Genomic DNA, 18,971 nt, shown 5'->3' on the forward strand with positions numbered 1-18,971 from the left:
TCTGCTGTCACAATGAATAAAGCACAAGGATTCTCGCTACATGCCGTGCTGCTCATTACCCATGTGCAATCATGCTATCACCTTTAACTCAAAGTTGTGCACAGACTGATGTTATTAGCGGGGGTGGGGGGGCGGGGTGCAGGGGGCAGTGCAGGTGTACAGTTGTCAGTTGCAGTTTGACATATTCCTGGAAATTTCATCATATGAACTCTTGTGTCCAAACAGCCTTTCCATAGTTGGAGAATCCAGGACCATCCTGGACTATTGGCATCCCTTTTTGAGTGCACTGTGCTCATGTGTGAGCACCCCAAAACAGCACTGTGCATTCTGGGGCTTATAGGAACCTGCTGGATTTCTCCCTTGGAGTCACAAAGAACAGCGAGGACAATGTGAAAATGTCATGGTTATGGGCGAGGCATCTTTGGGTGCCCACACTTGAAAATGTGGCAGGACATGAAGGATCTGCATGCAGGATCTAGAGACCAGCCCCTGAGTTACTGTGCTCATTTCACCTACTGCACCTGCAAGGATGCAGACACCTACTTGGCTGGGTGTGGTGGAATATTGGCAACAGTGAATGACTGTTGTGTGGACATTCTTTACAAATTTCCAATGGCCAGACTTCACAATCTAAAGTCTCCTATGGAAGGCTCATGATGGACCATCTCCTACAGTATTAAAAACCAGTTGGCCAACATTTTTAACTTTCCCTCACCGGACAGCTTCTAAAGTGGCTTCCCAAACAGCCTTGTGAGCTCTTGACAACTTTCTTCCTCTCACAGTGACTGACTGCCAGGACGGCCCTTTAAATAGGGCCTGAGTAATGAGAAGCCCGCCTCATACTTCACGTAATGTCTCTGCCTAAGAAGTCTTTCTGGGGTCGGCTGCTCCGATTTCTGTCTGCATCTGCCGCCCCCGGCAATGAAGATCGCATCTCAGGAGCCACTTTTTCCCAGGGCAGGTGTGAAAAGCCAGGAATTTTCCCTACTCCCACTACCTGCCTCGAGGATAAAATCCAGACCATTATTCAGGTGCAAGTTGGTGGTCCTGGCAATGGAGTAGATATGTGGTTGGAAGCTCGTCTCAAGGTCAAACAGGATGCCAAGGTGGCACTGTATTAATGCACGATCTAATTATTGTGCTCAAAATTCAATCAACAGGCAAAAATATCTAGTCCATATTATTTGATTCCGTTAAAGAATTACTCAAAAAGAAATCAGTGAATATTCTTAAACACATTGGGGAAAAGCTTGATTAGCTTTTAATCAGGCAGGTATCACAATCAGCCTATTTATAGGAAATTTCATGCTGCCTACTAATTTAAATGATGGTGGTTTATGTGAGGCAGAGTGGTAGCATCCCCACTTCTGGATCAAATGTTCCAGATTCAATTTCCCTTCAGGTCTTGATGGCCATGGAAGGTGTCTTCATAATGTGGCCAAACAGGTCGTTTATCAATTTATAAATCCTTCCAATATGCCTGATGGCAGGTGATAACAGCAGGAGAGCATATAGGCAATGGCAAACCACTGCAGTACTTTGCCAAACATAATCTTGGACGAAGTCAATGGTCCCCCGCACCCTCTTAGGGTATGGCATCCAAAGGAGAAAGAGGTTTACACCTGGTGCTAAGCATGCAGCTGGGTAGCTGGGGGCCGAAATTTGTGTGAGACTAGCACCACTTAAAGCTAACCTGTATCTCTTAAAGGAAAATTAACACTTTGGCTGGAGCAGGTGATGAAGTTGGTTCAAAAAAGGTCTCTGAGCAAAAAGAAGAATGGAAATTGCACCACAGGCAGAGAGTGTACCCATAGCGCTTCCAATGTACCCATAGGGCTTCCAATGTAGCCTTAGGGCTTCCAATGTACCCTTAGGGCTTCCAATGCAGCACTGGAAGCCTCAGCACAGGAGGAGAGAGGTCCTCCTTCAACAGGAAGCCAGAAAGCCCTCCAGACAGGCGTTGCAAAGGTAGTGGGAGCAGTTAGCTGTTATGGTCAATGCCAACAGTCTAGCTTCAAGGATTTACATGCAATGCTGCAAAAAGTTCAATTACCTCATCAAGGTGAGTGAATGTCTTCACTTGGCATACCCTTGTACAGCCTCACACACTGTTTCATTCACCAACTTCCCTGCTTTACTCAACAGTCTCTAACAAGTATGACTCATATCCAATATTCATTACCTCACCCTCACACACTTAGTACTGCTGTGAGCTTCACAGTCACATCTCCCAACTTGCACATATTGCCACATTTATCTTTATCTCTCTTGCCACACTTCTTTATCTCTCTTACAGGTCCAGGTGGCACATAACTGTGGGCACCAGCACCTAATTGGCAGAGGACAGGCACGGCTACATGCCCTCATCCCATGCAGAAAATTACGCTGAGATTCATTGCTTCAGCCACCGCAGAGGCGAGTGGCAGGACTGAAACTTTAGAGGATAATGGTATGTCCCTAGTTAATCCATCTTCTTATATCCCATTTCCCCTCACTCCCCAATCTCTTTTGATTTACAAGCTGCAGATGGTGTAAGCATGCATCTCTTGCTTTTCCGTTACCTGAACCTTGCTCTTTATTCTCATGCAATAATCCTTCAGATTCCCAGGAACTACCACCAGGTCAAGAACTAGGCCTTAAGCCTAGAGGAACAAGATGCTGATGAACAAGAAACATTGTCATCCAATCTTAAATTTGCATCCTGCAGTGCAGATACCGGCACTATGCGTACTTTAAAGGGTAGCATTGAGGTGGGATCGGCACATGATTTTTTTTTTATTCAATCATAGGATGTGAGCTTCACTGGCTGGGCCAGCATTTATTGCTCATCCCTAGTTGCCCTTGAGAAGGTGATGGTGAGCTGCCGGGTGATGAGTTATCAGGCAAGAGTGGCCAGGATCACTGCAACTGGCGCAACCAAATAAAACAGTGCGGCCTCCTTTGACAGCAAGCACATATAACAGGCAGAGTGAAAACACAAGGAGAGAAAATCCCGAGACAGCAACTTGTTCAAAACTCAGTCGCCTGTGGTATCCTGTCCTATGTGCAGCAGAACTTTCCAGGCACAGATTGGCCTCAGCAGTCACCTACATACTGGAACCCTACCAAGCACGGCAGATGATGAACATGGTCATCTTTGCCATGAAGGACGAACAAGGAAGGGCATCTCTGGTACATCTCAGCACTGAAATGTGCCTCCTACAAAGCCATGTGAGTGCAGCTGGTGTGCTGTATAATGGGGAAGCCCACTATCCTGGAAAAGCTACATTCACGCTCCACCTGTTTCTCTCTGTTCAGATCCCCTTCTCATAAGAACTAAGAAAATAAGCAATACAACAAGAAGAGGCCTTTGAACCTACTCCACCATTTAATAAGATCATGACTGATCCTCGATTACAACCCCACTTCCATGCTCCACCCAATATCTCTTAATTCCATTCAGCTTCAAAAATCAATCGATCTCAGCCTTGAATATATTCAATGACTGAGCATCCATAGCTCCCTGGGGTAGAAAATTTCAAAGATTCTCTGAGTGAAGACTTTTCTTCTCATCTTAGTCCTAAATAGTTATCCCCTTATCCTGAGACTATGCCCCTAATTCAGCCTCTCAACATCTACCCTGTAAAGCTCTGTTAGAATCTTATGTGTTTAATAAGATTGCCTCTCATTCTTCTAAATTCCAGAGAATATAGGCCCATCCTACAATCTTTCGTCAGAGGACAACCCTCTCTTTCCAAGAGTCAAACTAGTGAACCTTTGTAGTGCCTGTTCGAAGGCATGCATATCCTTCATCCAGTACAGTATACAGACCAAAACTTGAAGTGTGGTCTCACCAAAACTTGAAAAATTGCAGCAAGACATTTTATTCCCTTGCAATAAAGGTCAACATGTAATTTGTATTCCTAATTGCTTGCTGTACCTGCATATTAACTTTGTGTTTCATGTACCCAAATTCCTCTGAACTGAAATAGTTTCTCTCATTTAAAAATATTGTTTTTCTGAACTTCCTACCAAATTGAATAACCTCACATTTCCCCAGATTTCCTCCCATCTGCCACCTGCCTGTCCACTCACTTAACCTGTCTATATCCCTTTGCAGGCTCTTTGTTGGTGGGGAATGCACCCTCTTGATACTGGCTGCGCTGCAGTCATTTAACATTCGTCAGGGTGTTAACTGGCTCAGGGTGAGACTTCAACCCCCATCTATGGAGGAAATCTAGCCTTAAGAGCAGTCAGCCAATTGGATGGCCAGCAACTCTGTAGTCCCAGCAGCGTCAGGTTTGGATGGTGGCCACTGCTGGGATAATGGTCAATCCTCAAAGAAAAGGATAATGGTGGGGGAGAGTGACTTTGGGGGCAGAAACCTCTGATGCCCAAATGGCACCCCCAACGGAGGAACCACCCTTCATGCCCAACAGCAGCCTGCACAACCATCACAGGCCACCCGATGCCCCCCACAGCCCCAGGCGGGGGGGGGGGGGGGGTGACACACACACACACACACACCCCCCATGACTGGGAGCCAGTGGTGTGACCAGAAACCTTGCATTCACAACCGGGTCCTTTACCATATGCAGCCCTACTCCCTGCTGACTTCACTAACTTCAACTAACTCTTCAAGTCACCAAGTACTTCCACAAACTCAACAGAGCCAGTACAAATTAATCAGCAATTAATTTGCAAGCTGTTGATGATCCTATTAAATAGCACTGGTGGGAGGAGGTGGGGTTCTTCCTGTTGCTGAACTCATGTTCTCACCAAGATGTCACTCAGAGCAGGTCATGCCATAAATTCACACATGCTAAGCAGATGCCATTTTGATACCAAATGGCACCCGTGATGCCAAAACTACTGGTGGTGCAAAGCCCAATTTTGCAGCCATAATATAAGTAGATATTTAAGATATAAAAACTATTATGTACTTCCTAGCTGGTATGCTTACTGTGTCACAGTTTTATCACGTCTGGTTTTAGGATTTTTTCACATTTCATCATCATTTGTGTAGTAACATCTAAACAATAACTAACACGCAAAGCAAATGGTATAGATGCATTTAAGAGAAAGCTAGATAAGCATAAGAGGGAGAAGGGAATAGAGGGTTACATTGATCGAGCTAGATGAGGAAGGTTGGGAGGAGACTCAAGTGGTACATGCTGGCATGGACCGGATCTTGCTAAATTTGTAGTGTCTCAACAGTAGGTGGCACCATTGTGCACGTAATTGATCTTCCCAACTGGATCCCTGCATGCGCACCAAAAACCCAATAATTCCCCTGCCCCTCTGATTACTTTCAATGTCTGCTTTCACACCACCTTATTTTCTCCTCCTCCCTGTCACACCCCCAACAGGCTCGTCCTCCTGCTTGTCGTCAACTCCATCCCATCCGCTGTCCTGACACTGGTGCACCTTTTTTTCTCAGTCTCCAACCCACTCCCCAGCAGCAGCCACACCTTGGGCCCGAATGACACATTTCTTTCGTTGTGTATCCAGATCTGAACCACACTTTTCTTTTCCAGCTTGTCATAAGGCTGCTACCTCCACCCTGCTCCTTTTGAACCTTCAACCCCAACTTTGAACCCAATTCTGAAGTCAACCTTCACCTTTATTGTGGTTTGCCTACTTGCCATCTGCATTTCTCTCCCTGACCGCAGTCACAACTGAGATCTACACACTGACCAGCACCATTCTTCGTGAACTTGTTCCTGGCCCCAACTCACATCTTTCTTTGTGCCCTCCACTCCTGCTCAACTACAATGCCAATTCCAGCACTACATTGTGAGCTACAATTTATTTTGCAAGTTCTTTAAGTGCTGTCATCTAGTGCTTAAATGTTTTATAAAGAAGGTAGTCTAGAGGGGATGGGGAAATCTTCAAATCTGCCACCCCTTTTCAGCAACTCCCTGCTTCCACCAGGTCCCACTCTCTCACGCTGTATTGGGTTAGTTTTAATCACCATTCCTGCCCCCTTCACCAACTAATGGCTAGTAGGGCAACTGTCCCTCAACAGCCCACTCGTGCTTTGCAATCCCCTTTGAAGCCCCGACCGCTGCCCTCTCCCCAACCCACATTGTTCTTTCTTCCATCTTGTGTTCCTGTTTAATAAGCCAACCCTGATTCACTCTTTCTTCACTGGCCTTGCTACCAATCCTTGAACTTGACCCCAATCTCAACTCAAGATACTCTTTCTTAACTAGCTCCCGGCATAAGACCGAGCAATTTTTTTTTTACAGCACTGAAGATATGCAAAGGGTGAGCTACATGACATGAAGATGTCTCACAACCCCTGCCACCATCCTTCAACCTCAGCTGCCTGTTCCCTGTCCTGCTTACTTTACTGCTTGCTTCCGTTCTGTTGCCTAGTCCCTTCCGTTGCATTGTTCGTCCCCCCCTCTTGATTGTTGCTGACACCATCCTTCAATTCCTGTTGTCATCAAGTCTTGGTCCAGCCCCAGTCTACTTGCTTTCTTTCCTGCCTCCTGGCACCATACCTCCAACTATGATTGTGACTATGCCTACAGCATAATCTTTTTATTGGACTTGCTGTCTCACCTCTTCAGTCTAATCCTGGCCTATGTGTATTAAAGCAAAATACTGCGGATGCTGGAAATCTGAAATAAAAAGAGAAAGTGCTGGAAATGCTCAGCAGGTCTGGCAGCATCTGCGGAGAGAGAAACAGTGTTAATGTTTTGGGTCGAATATGACCCTTCTTCATGAAGAAAGGTAATATTTGATTCAAAAGGCTAACTCTGTTTTCCTTACCTATGTGTGCTCTGTTCATCAGTTCCCAGCACTAAACTCACACACAAAATGGAAATAAGAAATCAGCAAAGACATAGAGGCTGATTTTAACCTCCACTTCCCCCATCACCCAAAGGCAATGATGCCTGTGCATGGGTTAAAATGACAGAGGGTCATATTGTATCCTAACATGCTCCCTCTGTCATCCTAACTAACTTGAAAGTAGACTAGGGAGAGCCTCGCTCCAGGCAGATGGTGCATTTGAAAAGTTATGGGTTGATGATGTAAATTACGCCATATTTTACTTAAATGCAGGTGACCAGAATGGGGCCAAACCCAAACCAGTCTCGGTGGGAGTCGTCAGCAGAGTAGCTATGAGAGGCCATAATAGGAATCTAAATTTAACCTTGGAGGATTCCTTTTAGCCAGGCAGAGCAGGCTGTACTCATCAAGGGCAAGCAAGCAGTTCTTGGGTCTTCCCAGCTCCAACCTTGCCTTATCTTTCCAGCATTGGCCTCTGCTGTCAATTCCCCCTTTCCCCAGCACTAACTTCATGCTGGGAAATGTTCCCTTGGGCGCATGAAACATCAGGGCCTCACTTCCATTTTTGAAATGAGGCTCTCATGCAAACTTGACCAGGGCCATTACTGGAGGGAGTTTGGGTGGCAGGAAGTCACTGGCAGGAAGTGGGCCAAAGAAAATCCTGATCAGGGGAGTGGGGGAGTCCTAGGGCAGGGGAGGCCCACACTTTCCTTATGGGCCTGGGAGGCAGCACTCCTGCTATTCCTGGTCTTCAGGGAAATCTTCAAAAATTAAAGAAACTTGACCTCTGGGGCCTTTTCTGTCCCCAGAACTCCTTGTCACTAGATTTCCTGCCGCAGGTTTGGCACTCAGGGAATCAAATAATTGCACATTAAAAACATTTTGAGATTCTACTTGGTCATAGGACCCTGATTTTGCAAACTTTGAGGCTGTCATCTGTCTGCTTTGGGCAGCTCACAGGTCTCCTGAAAGCCTTGAGTAAAATTGGTAATGGACATTCTGTTTTTCTTCAGGTGCCAGGTTGGTGGAGTGGAGGGAGGTTAAAATTGGGCTGTATATTTTCTGGTATTTTTTCCAGTTTACCTGTAGTTATACCTCTGCTGACGTGGGAACATGTAGCAGATCATTGGTGGCAAATATAGTCATCGTAGAGAGCTGAAGACACAAACAATGATTAAAAATGATACAATGGGCCACAGCTTATATTTACTTGAAAAATATATCTTTTTGATAGTGCTTTTCATGTTCGACGTTACACTGCAGTGAACACATAGTTTCTCGCGCCAAAATTCTTTCAGATGGTCTGTCTACCATAGCACCAATATGTATTTGCTCATTTTGTATACAGAAACTTTGCTAGCACTAATAGCACCAAAGACTGTCGCTTATTAAAGTTATAAGCTCATAACTTTAATACAAGATTTTCACTGCCACCATGGACTTTGGGATAGCCGTATGTCCACAACAACCTTTCACTTTTGATCACACTCTAGAAAGAAAGTCAAATAATACTATAATTGTGCCAGTTCAACATACAGTTGGGTGGGTCATGAAAACAGAAATTATTCTGGATATCCATTATTTGTTGTAAAACAGATCTTTAACCTTAGAAGTTACTGCTTCTGATATTAACATAAAATGTTTTATACCTTTGTATTTTAAAAGAGGCTTTAACTTCATCCAGGATCGGTTGTAATTGCTCTTTAGTCTTAGCCATCAACGTTGCGTTGTCTGTGTATCTATGAATAATTGCTTATGGTTCTACAACCAATACTTATCACTTCAAGATGTTCTTTTAAATACACTGTCAACTCTGTTTAAAAATAAGCAGGTAAAGGCAAGGCATATGCTTTACATTCAGCATGTTAATAGTGCCCAGGGTAATTTCTGGACTTCATTTAATTTTGACACAGGAATATCATTCACTACAATTGATTGAATGTTCAACTTATTTTTCTTCTTGGTACAAAAAAAAGTTGTAAAGTTTACCTAATTTCTTCAGGTCAGTCTCAACTGCTGTTAGTTTTTCTGTGTAACTTTTTTGTGACGTTTCCATTCCTTCGGTCACAGTGTCCATTCTCTGTACAACTGGAACAATCAAGGGAGACGGAATGAGGAAATGTGTCACATCATAACAAGCACAGTATTACCCTCATCAAATGTCTTTGTATTTTGTTTATTCCATCCCTCACTCAGCTCCTTACCTTATGAATCTCTAACAAGTCAAAGCAGTGAACAGCTCAAATGTTTCTCTGTGACTTCCAAAACCAGCATCTTTCTGTCACTCAATTAACAGGAAACACATTATCTGCAACATCTGAGAGACGTAGTCCAATGGCTGTAACACATTCTTGGTGTTAGGCCTAAAAGCTATGGAACTAGTTACCTTCTCTTTCCTTCTATAATAAGTTACACATTCCTAAAATCTAGGCTTGATATTACCTAAACCATATTTCTTGATTTATCTTAACTTCCCTTCTACTCTTTTCAGTCATAATTTAGGCCCTTAACATTGGGAAGAATTTCCCCCTGTTGGGGGGAAGTGCAGGAACAGGCGTGGGCGGGTGCGCCTCCGATCGGAGGCACAGCGCCATTTTACGTGGGCAGGCCAATTAAGGCCCGCCCAGCGTGATGTCCTCCAGGAAGCGCTATGTGCTCCCTGTGGGGGCAGGGGGATTCCCTCAACCGAGAGTGCGCTCTTTCACACATGCGCAAGAAAAAGTGCACTCATCTCTCTGAGGCTAATTGCTGCCTCAGGGAGATCGGGGCCAAATTTAAAAATGGTGAAGGGGCAAAAATAAAATTTCCTTGACATGTCCCCTCATGTGACACTGTCATAAAGTGTCCATCACTTTAAAGCAAGCATTTATTAAAAGTTTAAATACCCTCATGAAACCTCATCCCACCTGTGGATGAGGTTTCATGCTTTTTCTGAAGCCCACCTGGGCTCCCGGCCTGCCCGCCAAACTTAAGGTTGGATGGGCAGGTCCATTAAGTATCTCAATTACTTTTTAAATGGCCTCAATAGGCCATTGACAGGTCGGTGGGTGCACAGATGATTTGGCTGCACCCCTGCTGACCTGAAAATGGAGATGACGTGGGGAGATGTTGGGGGTTCTGCCCGATGTCATCCTGCATCAACCACCCCCTCACTCGCCGATCTAAAGATCCTGGCCATTATCTGTGTTTCTCAATTACAGAGATTTGAAAGACTTACAAGTTGACAGATCTGACTTATCAGAACCATAACATTTTACAGTAAAGTTTTGGCAATGGAGCAGGAGCAGCTCCAAGGAAATTACTCATCTTACATTCAAAGAAAATGTATTTGATTGCACTTGGACAGAGACAATTATAAAAATAAATTAACAAAAGAAATATTTCTTCCCTTTCTGGTTAGATGCAATGTTGTTCCAGCTGCTCCTGGTCATAATAGTTCATGTTTGCATATTGCTTAATGTTGCTTGATGAAAAACTCTTGGGGCAGGAATTTTGGGTGGGCGCGGTGGTCAGGCCCAGGAAATGCTCCGCCATACACGACTGACCCCCGACCACGATTTCATGCTGGCTGGCCAAATAATGGCCAGCCAGCAAGAAACATGCACTGAAAGGCTCTGCGTTGCCAGGGTGAGGGCGGGAGGAGGGCGAGTGCTGAAGTCTGTGCAGGCGCAGGGGAGCGCGCAGTGAAAGCTCCCTGAAGGCAGAGAGCTGCCTCAGAGAGCCAAAGAATTTTAAAATCAAAAATAAAGATTTGGAAATTCTGAAAATAATGTCCCCACGTAGGACTCACTCACATGAATACATACATAATAAAAATTATGTCAAAACGTTTTTTTAAAAATTAATGTCGGAAACCTCATCGCGCCCGTGGATGAGGTTTCCTGAAAAGTGCAAATGCCGCCTGGCTGATTTGCCCACCCGCCAACTGCAAGGTTGGACGGGCAGCAAAAGATGTCTCTTAACTGGCCCCCCTTAATAGCTCTTAATTATCAGCAGGCCGCTGCCGACTCTCGCACGCGCCCACTGACCAAAACATTGTGTGAGTGTGCAATGACGTCTGGACGCTCGCCCGATGTTATCGCGCATTATTTTACACCTGATCTGGTTGGGCACGTGCCTGCCTGCGGGATGTAAAATTCTGCTCTTGGTTTTCCTTGGCTCCTTTTACTATTGATGTCGCCTTCAAGTAGTGTTCTGTATATATTGCCACACCTTATTAGATGGCCAAAATAATTACATTTTCGGCCCTTGATGATGTTTATCATGTCTCTTCTAGATTTCATTCTCCCGGGGACATTTTCATTGTTTACTCTCTTATTTCAAGATATTCTAAGCATTCTTTTATATAGTCACACTTTAAAGGCTTTGAGTCTTTTGATCATTTCATTGCCTACAGTCCAGGTTTCACAGCCATAGAGAAGTGTTTACCATACATAACATTTGAGTAAATGTTTTCTAGTACACAGGCTATTTGTTGTTTGAATCAAATTTGTTTTGTTGAAAACACCTCTTGCTATTTCAGTTCTTCTGATCACTTCAAAGTCGTGCTTAGCATCTCCCGTAATGATGTGACTGAGGTAGACAAATTTATCCACTTGTCCTATATTGGTTTCGTCAATTGAAGATTGACTTTTGGTTTTGTGGACTTCTTACGAATGACCATTATTTTGGTTTTCTTTACATTCATTTTCATACTAAATTCTTTACCAGCATTAACTTCATCTAGGATCTGTTGTAATCGCTCTTTAGTCTCAGCCATCAACACTGTGTTGTCTGTGTATTGAAGATTTCTTATGGTTCTACAACTAATACTTATCACTTCAAGGTATTCAATTCTTCTAAATATAACTTCAGCATAAAAATTAAATAAGCTTGGTGATAAAACACAACTCTGATGTACTTCTTTGTTTAATTTATATTTCATCTAACATTGTCTTTTTCATTCTTATAAAAGCTCTGGTTCCAGTACAAATTTCTTACTAGTCTTAGGACTTGCCCATTCATTTCTATGTTCTTCAGGCAGAAGAAGTATTTGGTCAGCTAAAATGAATCTAGGAAAGAGGGCAGTTGAGCCTATTGAAAATAATGGGAAAATTGTTCAAGATAATAGAGAAAATTTATTTGGAGAATATTGTAGGGTAACTTGGACAGAATATAGATGACAGCAGGGGAATGCCAGATACCCTATGGGAGAAATTAGACTCTCAAATAGGTGCCTAGTCAATGCAATGCCAGCTTGAAGTTCTGTCTTGGGCTTATTTGAATAAAAGTAGTGAGCTGTGGTGCACCAAACAGGCAACATACCTCTCATGGGCTGATAAATCTCGGCCCCCAAGACAGCCTACAGTAGGCTACAGAAGAGAAGTCCCGGAGCCAAGTCCAGGCCAGTTTCTATTTTTATGGAACTAGGAACAGTAGCAATCAAAATACACAAGGAAATGGGCACAGGGAGTGAGCTTACATAGGTAAGGCAGAGATAAGAGATGTGGCTGGTCATAAACAGAAAACCTTTTCCATTAAATCAGATGTCTTTTTTTTGATGGATTATAGATTGCTACACTTAGTACACTAGCGCCTGGATTTTCGCTGAGTCAAGATGACTCGGGAGCCCTTTAGAAATGGCAGGTGGGTCCCGATTCCAAGATTCCTGACCCCATTCTCAGGCTGTCTGATTTTTGGGAGTGCCTTTTAAGGGTGCGGGCTGATTCTTGTCAAAATCCTGCACCCGGCACTCCCGACCTGGCCAGTTCCATTGCAGAGACAGGCATGTCCTACTCCTCCACAATTTTCACGGAGTCAGGCCAGGTTTCTAAAGAGTCATGGTTCACAGTTCCCTCAGAGGAGTTGTGAACCCTAGTCTGCGTGAGGAGACCCTTTAAGAGGTGGGTTAAAAATGTCTTCCTCAAGCACCCCCCCCACCCATGCTAAGCTATTCCCCCACCTGCCAGCCATGGCCCCTTTTGCCCCCTATGCCAAGCTCTGTCCTACCATCACCTTCTATGGCCCCTTATGCCAAGCTCTGCCCTTCCACCCAACCCCTACAGCCCCTCCCCTCTGCCAAACTATGCCCTTCCACCATATCCCCATGGCCTCCCATGCCCTCAATGCCAGACTATGGCACTTACATGCCCATTGAACCACTAAACACTGTATAGAACCAATGAGCTTAATGGTGACAATAGGATGTGTGAAAAAGCTTTAAAAAAGTAATTCACTTATAACTTTCTACTGTGTTAAAAAAGGTCTTTTCACTTATAAGGCAGCAAAGGCATCCATCATCCAGGCCCTTTAAAATATCAGTAACAAAAACCACAAACCCTTGAAACCACTTAACCTTATGTAAATAAACATAGTGAAATTGACAACAGAGATCAGAGATCCTGAACAATCAAGCAATGTTTTCCTGAAGCTCAGGTGTTTCAACAAGCGTAATGGATATCTGGGCTCTGAAGAGGGGTTGCATGAATTGGATAGGGGAGTGTTTGGAGGCTGAGGGGTTTTGAGGGGTGTGGGCTGGCAGGCCTTTGTGTTTTTATTTTGAAGTCCCACAGCACAGTGCATACCTTTTAAACAGCCTGGTTTCACACCCAGCAGCCCCTGTGGCTGCCCCAAACATATTTCCAGGTCAGCTGGTTCAACTCCAGCCCACACCTGCCTCCCCACAATCCTCCCCCAGCAATGAAGATTCTGTCTTTGCCAAGGTGTATCTTTTTGGTCCCTTTGCAATAACGAGGATATTGTGATTCTAGGGAAGGTGCCAAGAAGGGTAATGAAAATGGTTTGGCTGAAGTGTAATGAGCTAAAGAGATAGACTTTGTGTTTTAGGTTTGGAATTGCTGAAGAAATGCAGACTTGGAGAGTATTTAATTCAGATTTTTAATGCTATTTAGGGCATGAATAAAGTACAAGTGTATGCATTGTTTGAGATGATGGGGCTGGATAGAACTTGGGACTATGTATTTAAAGTGACAAAGCAGGCAATAAGTTTGGATGAGTGGAAGTTTTATTTTTGTAAGAGAAAGATCAACTTGCGGAATAGAGTTCTCGAGGTGGCGTTGAGGACTGGCTTCTTGTAAACCTTCAGAAATGTTTTAAAATCATCTTTGGAAAACTATGGCATTGCAGCAAGAAGGAAGGAAACATTCTGGATAACAACCAACAACTTGGGACCTCCTGGGGCTTAAATGATTGGTTGAGGCATGGACAGGAATTTTTGACAAATTTCCTGTAGTGAGTAAGGATCCTTGAGGGGGCGAAGGAAGGGTGTGGTTTGGCAAGGAGTCCTAGAAGAAATGAAGCAAACATGTATGGGCCTGATGGTAATGCTTAGCCAAAATACATTCAGTCTGATGATTAAAAATGATGTTGTAAACTCAATGGGAGGCTAGTTAGCTCAGTTGGCTAGTGCATGTATCAGATTAGCACCAACAGCACAGGGTTCAATCCTTGTCACGGTCAACTCAGGGCTTGCCTCAGCCTACTCATAGTTAAAAAAAAAACATGGCATTTTGCCGTGGTTCAGCAAAATTCACCAAGAACCTGCCTTCAGGCAGAGAACTGAAGAAGTAAACTCAATATGGAAATAATTCTAAGGAGAATGGTTTAATTGTCTAAAAAAAACAGACAAATATTGAATGAATAAGTAGTATTGCAAAAATAGTTTGCTGTGACCAATGTTATTAGTGCTTTGGTTGAATTTCCATTTTACAATGATAATTTATATTTTCCTACCCCAAAATAAAAATAGGTAAACTACAGGTCTTAATTTTTTTCAACATAGTTCTGATTTTATTTCTCACTAAATAACTGCAAGTGCAGATTGTGGCTGCAATATTATTGAAGTTAGTGATATTATTTTTGAATTTCATAGTGCAGGATATCATTTAACTGAAATAATTTTTCTTCCAACAAGCTGACACGTGTTTCTTGCCCGCCACAGATTATTACTTTATTATATTCTCGACCACCTGTGCTTCAGACCCAGCTATTCAGCCTGATTTATTTATTTTTTCTTTGAAACATGTCGGTGAGCCATGGAGATCATAACAACAGTAATAGGTCCATTGCAGCTCTATTCCAGAAAATCATTTCTTTTTTTTCTCTCCAAAAGCCCAGCTCTCGCAGGACTTAGTTTTCCTACTGTGTGGCAGAACTCTAGAGATGCCAATAGTCCTGCAAAAAAACATGAAGGAGAGCTGACAGTAGTCCAGAACTAACAGTCTGTGTACTGGAAGGTTGCTGTTCCTGTAATAGCTCACACATTTGGCATTTCTCTGTTACAAAATGGAAACAGATGTTAGATGTCCTCATCCAGGTGTCCTCATTTGGTGGCAAAGGAAACATTTCAAAAATGCCATGTGATTTTCTGTTTTGTGGTAGGTGCCTCGTAAACTGGAACATTCCATTCACTGGTACAGAAGAGGGAAACAAAATAATAATGCTGATACTCTGACTTGTAATTGCAGCAGTGGCCAAAAGTGCAATGATTGAAACTGTTGGAAAGTTAGTCTGATTTAAAAGAAAGCTTCTGGCAGGCTTGCAGACTGTGATCTGGTGTTCCAGTGCTTACAGAGGAAGATTCTGGGAGCAACAGCATTTTATGCCTTACAGCAAGTCTCATTCTGAATTTAAGATAATTAGTGTTGATTTCTTCCCCCTTCCTCCAGCATGAGTAGGGCAGTGTGTTTTTTTGAACGTAGCTGACTCGAGCTCCATTAAGCCCAGCTATTTGATTTCTAGGGTCAGCTGATTTAACAGACTAGCTGGGCGCAAGGCAGCACTACAGCTTCCAAGTTGGTACTCTTTCTAAATCAGAGCTAGGAAGTTGTGAGGCTTTGCAAAGCCTGCATCAACATAACTCCCAACTAGCCTGGTAGAGGTGCCAAAAGAACAGCTAAATCACCTCTACCACTGTAATGCTGATCTAACTGTACCAAAGGCCAGGATGTTGTACTTGCCTGAGGACCCAGGGAGTTGCTGGCTGCCCCCTATTCAGATACACTGATTAGGGGGCAACAGGTCTGAATATCCAGCTCTTCAAAATGGAATGCCCAGTTTTTCTGGGTGCTCTTCCTTTCAGACAACTGCTAACAAAATCCCTGCAAATTCACACGTGTGGCATTAAAACATTACTCCTGCATGCCATATAAATCCTCTTACCTGTTTCAGATGGGAGTTTCCTACATCCATCTATTTGTCTCCAGGAAATATGTGCCACATGCAAACAGAATGGGGGCTACGAAAATCAGAAGTAACAGGAATAATTTCATTGTAGATGTAACACATTTGAATTTTCAAAAGATCTTCAATAAGGTACCACATAGACTCAGGACTATGGTCAGATTATGTGAAGTCAGGGGAAAAGTATCAGAATGAACAGCATTTAAGCTGGCTACAAGACAGAAAACTGAGATTGGATGAGCCAAAACCACCTCCAATTAAAAATTAGGAATGTTAATAATTAATATTTGGTGCTGGGAACACTGTTGTTCACCATGTACACTAACAATTTGGACTCAGAAATCACAACCTCAGTTTCAAAATATGCAGATGACATCAAACTGGGGGGTATAGTTAATATAGAGGGAGATTGCGACAAAAAACAGGAAAACATTAATAAGCTTGTAGATGGGTGGGTAATTGGCAAATTAATTTAAATGTAGGTAAGTATATGGTGGTCTATTCGAAAGGTAAGTGTCTAAGTGGGTGTAGAGGAATAGAGAGATCTAGGATTATAAACACACAAATCACTAGAACTAATGACACAGGTGAATAAGGCAATTTAAAAAAGCAAACAAAGCACACTGGTCCATTTCCAAAGAAATATAATTGAAAAGTAGAGATGTTGTTAGTTGGGCCACATTTGGAGTAAAGTGCATAGTTCTTGTCCTTATATAAAAAGGATATAGAGGCACTGGTGAAGGTGAAAAATCAACTTACAAGGATGGTGCCAGAACTATGAGGTTATAGCTATCAAGAAAGATTGAATAGGCTAGAGAAGAGAAGGCTGAGGGGTGACCTGATAGAAGTCTTTAAAATTATGGAAGGGATTGATAGAGATAGAGGAAATACTTCAACTTGTAGAGGGAGACCAAGGCCTGAATCTTTCTGGATACGAAAAGTATTTTCAGCTTAGTCAAAATGGTACCGTAGACCAAATTCCAGAAGTTCCACCCCAGAACCTGGCACCTATCATAGAACCTGGTACCCACTATTTTTGCTGTGGGATGGGGGGTGGGGGAGGGGGGGGGTGTACTTTTTGAGCATTCTACTTTGCACATCCATGGTTCATGGACACGGCTGCATATGTAAAAGTGCAGCTGCCTTCAAACATATTCAACTTTCACAACTGGGATGCCCAAAGCACAGCTTGTGTGCTTTAGAACCTTCAGGAGGAGGTCTGAAGCTGCTGGGTGCTTTGGCGAGATAGGGTACCCTTTTGGAGAGGTACCCTTTTGGTAGGTCCAGTGACACCTTTGGTAGAGGTCAGCTGTCCTTTGGGAACAGTCAAATGCCCTTTGGGATTGTATAACGAAGATATGCATGTGTATAAAAATGGGTAGGCCCACTGGAACTGTCAAACTCTCACGGCATTTAAATCTCCTAGCCTTTAAGTTAAAAAAGTTTGCAGTTTTAAAAAAAAAATCAATGCTTGATATTTCACTCTGTCTCTTGTCATAAGCTTAACAGATATCACTATATGATTTGTGCTGCATGACTGATTCTAGAAACTATCGTTACCACAGCGGGATGCCTGACAGTTCACAGCTTGATTGACAGCTTCAAATGGTTATTTGATATGGAGCCATGAAAACAAATACTTGTTTTTATAAGGGATTAAAAATTTGAATGAAATATTTATTTTCATAGGGGATTGAGCACTTGAAGGACTGTAAATATAGTGAATGGGTTTTTATGAAGGGTTTTTTTTTTAAATATTGAAGTCATCAAAACACACTTAGAAGTTTATTTCATCTCAGCATGGGTCCTGAGATCTGCCCATGATGGATACTGGGTGAGTTGACATGGGGGGTTCAAGGACAAAAGGTGGTTGGTGAGCATGGGTTGGCATGAGTTAGCACTAAGTTGCCATCGGGGTTATAAAGGGCTATGATGTGCATAGCGTGGCACAGGTTGGGATCAAGGGTAAGAGGAATATTGGGGTAGATAGAGGGGCATAGGTTGGCATGCAGGGTACCATAAGACCATAAGACATAGGAGCAAAAGTAGACTATTTGACCCATTGAGTCTGCACCATTCAATGAGATCCTGGCTGATCTGATAATCTTCAACTCCACTTTCCTGCCTTTTCCCTATAACCCTTGATTCCCTTACTGATTAAAAATCAATCTATCGCAGTCTTGAATATACTTAATGACCCAGCCTCTACAGCCCTCTGAGGTAAAAAAATTCCACAGATTCACTACCCTCTGAGAAGAGAAATTCCTCATCATCTCTGTCTTAAATGGACGACCCGTTACTCTGAGATTATGCCCTCTGGTCCTAGGCTCTCCCACAAGAGGAATCAACCTCTCAGCATCTACCCTGTCAAGCCCCCTAAGAATCTTATATGTTTCAATAAAGTCACCTCTCATTCTTCTAAACTCCAATGAGTACAGACCCAACCGACTCAACCTCTCCTCATTAGAAAACCCCTCCATACCCGGGATCAACCTGGAGAACTTTTTGTGGACTGCCTCCAATACCAGTATATCTTTCCTTAGATAAGGGGAACAAAATTGTTCATAGTATTTAGGTGTGGTCTAACTAGTTCCTTGTATAGTTTTAACAAGGCTTCCCTATTTTTATACTCCATTGCCTTTGAAATAAAGACCAACATTCCATTTGCCTTCCCTATTACCTGCTGAACTTGTATGCTAGCTTTTTGTGATTCATGCATGAGGAGTTTAGCATAAAAAATCCCTACCAAATCCCTCTGGGTTGCAGCTTTCTGCAGTCTTTCTCCATTTAAATAACATTCAACTCCTCTATTCTTCCTGCCAAAGTGCATAACCTCACATTTTCTCACATTATATTCCATCTGCCAAGTTTTTGCCCACTCACTTAACCGGCCTATATGCCTCTGTGGACTCTTTGTGTCACCCTCATCATTTGTCTTCTCACCTATTTTTGTGTCATCCGCAAACTTGGCGATAGTACATTCACTTCCCTCATCCAAGTCATTTATATTG

The 18,971-nt window shown here is 43.1% G+C and overlaps 1 protein-coding gene across 2 annotated transcripts in view; it reads right to left on the reverse strand.

Annotated features, from left to right (window-relative positions):
* colec12 (collectin sub-family member 12) overlaps positions 1-18,971 on the reverse strand; it is a 239,021-nt gene that overhangs the window by 61,398 nt on the left and 158,652 nt on the right. For both annotated transcript variants that reach the window (XM_041190038.1, XM_041190037.1), the window contains one exon: positions 8,770-8,868. In XM_041190038.1, the coding sequence (XP_041045972.1) occupies positions 8,770-8,868 (99 nt within the window). The remainder of the gene's footprint in view (positions 1-8,769; positions 8,869-18,971) is intronic.

This window comes from Carcharodon carcharias, chromosome 6 (assembly GCF_017639515.1).
Source record: "Carcharodon carcharias isolate sCarCar2 chromosome 6, sCarCar2.pri, whole genome shotgun sequence".
NCBI lineage: Eukaryota > Metazoa > Chordata > Chondrichthyes > Lamniformes > Lamnidae > Carcharodon > Carcharodon carcharias.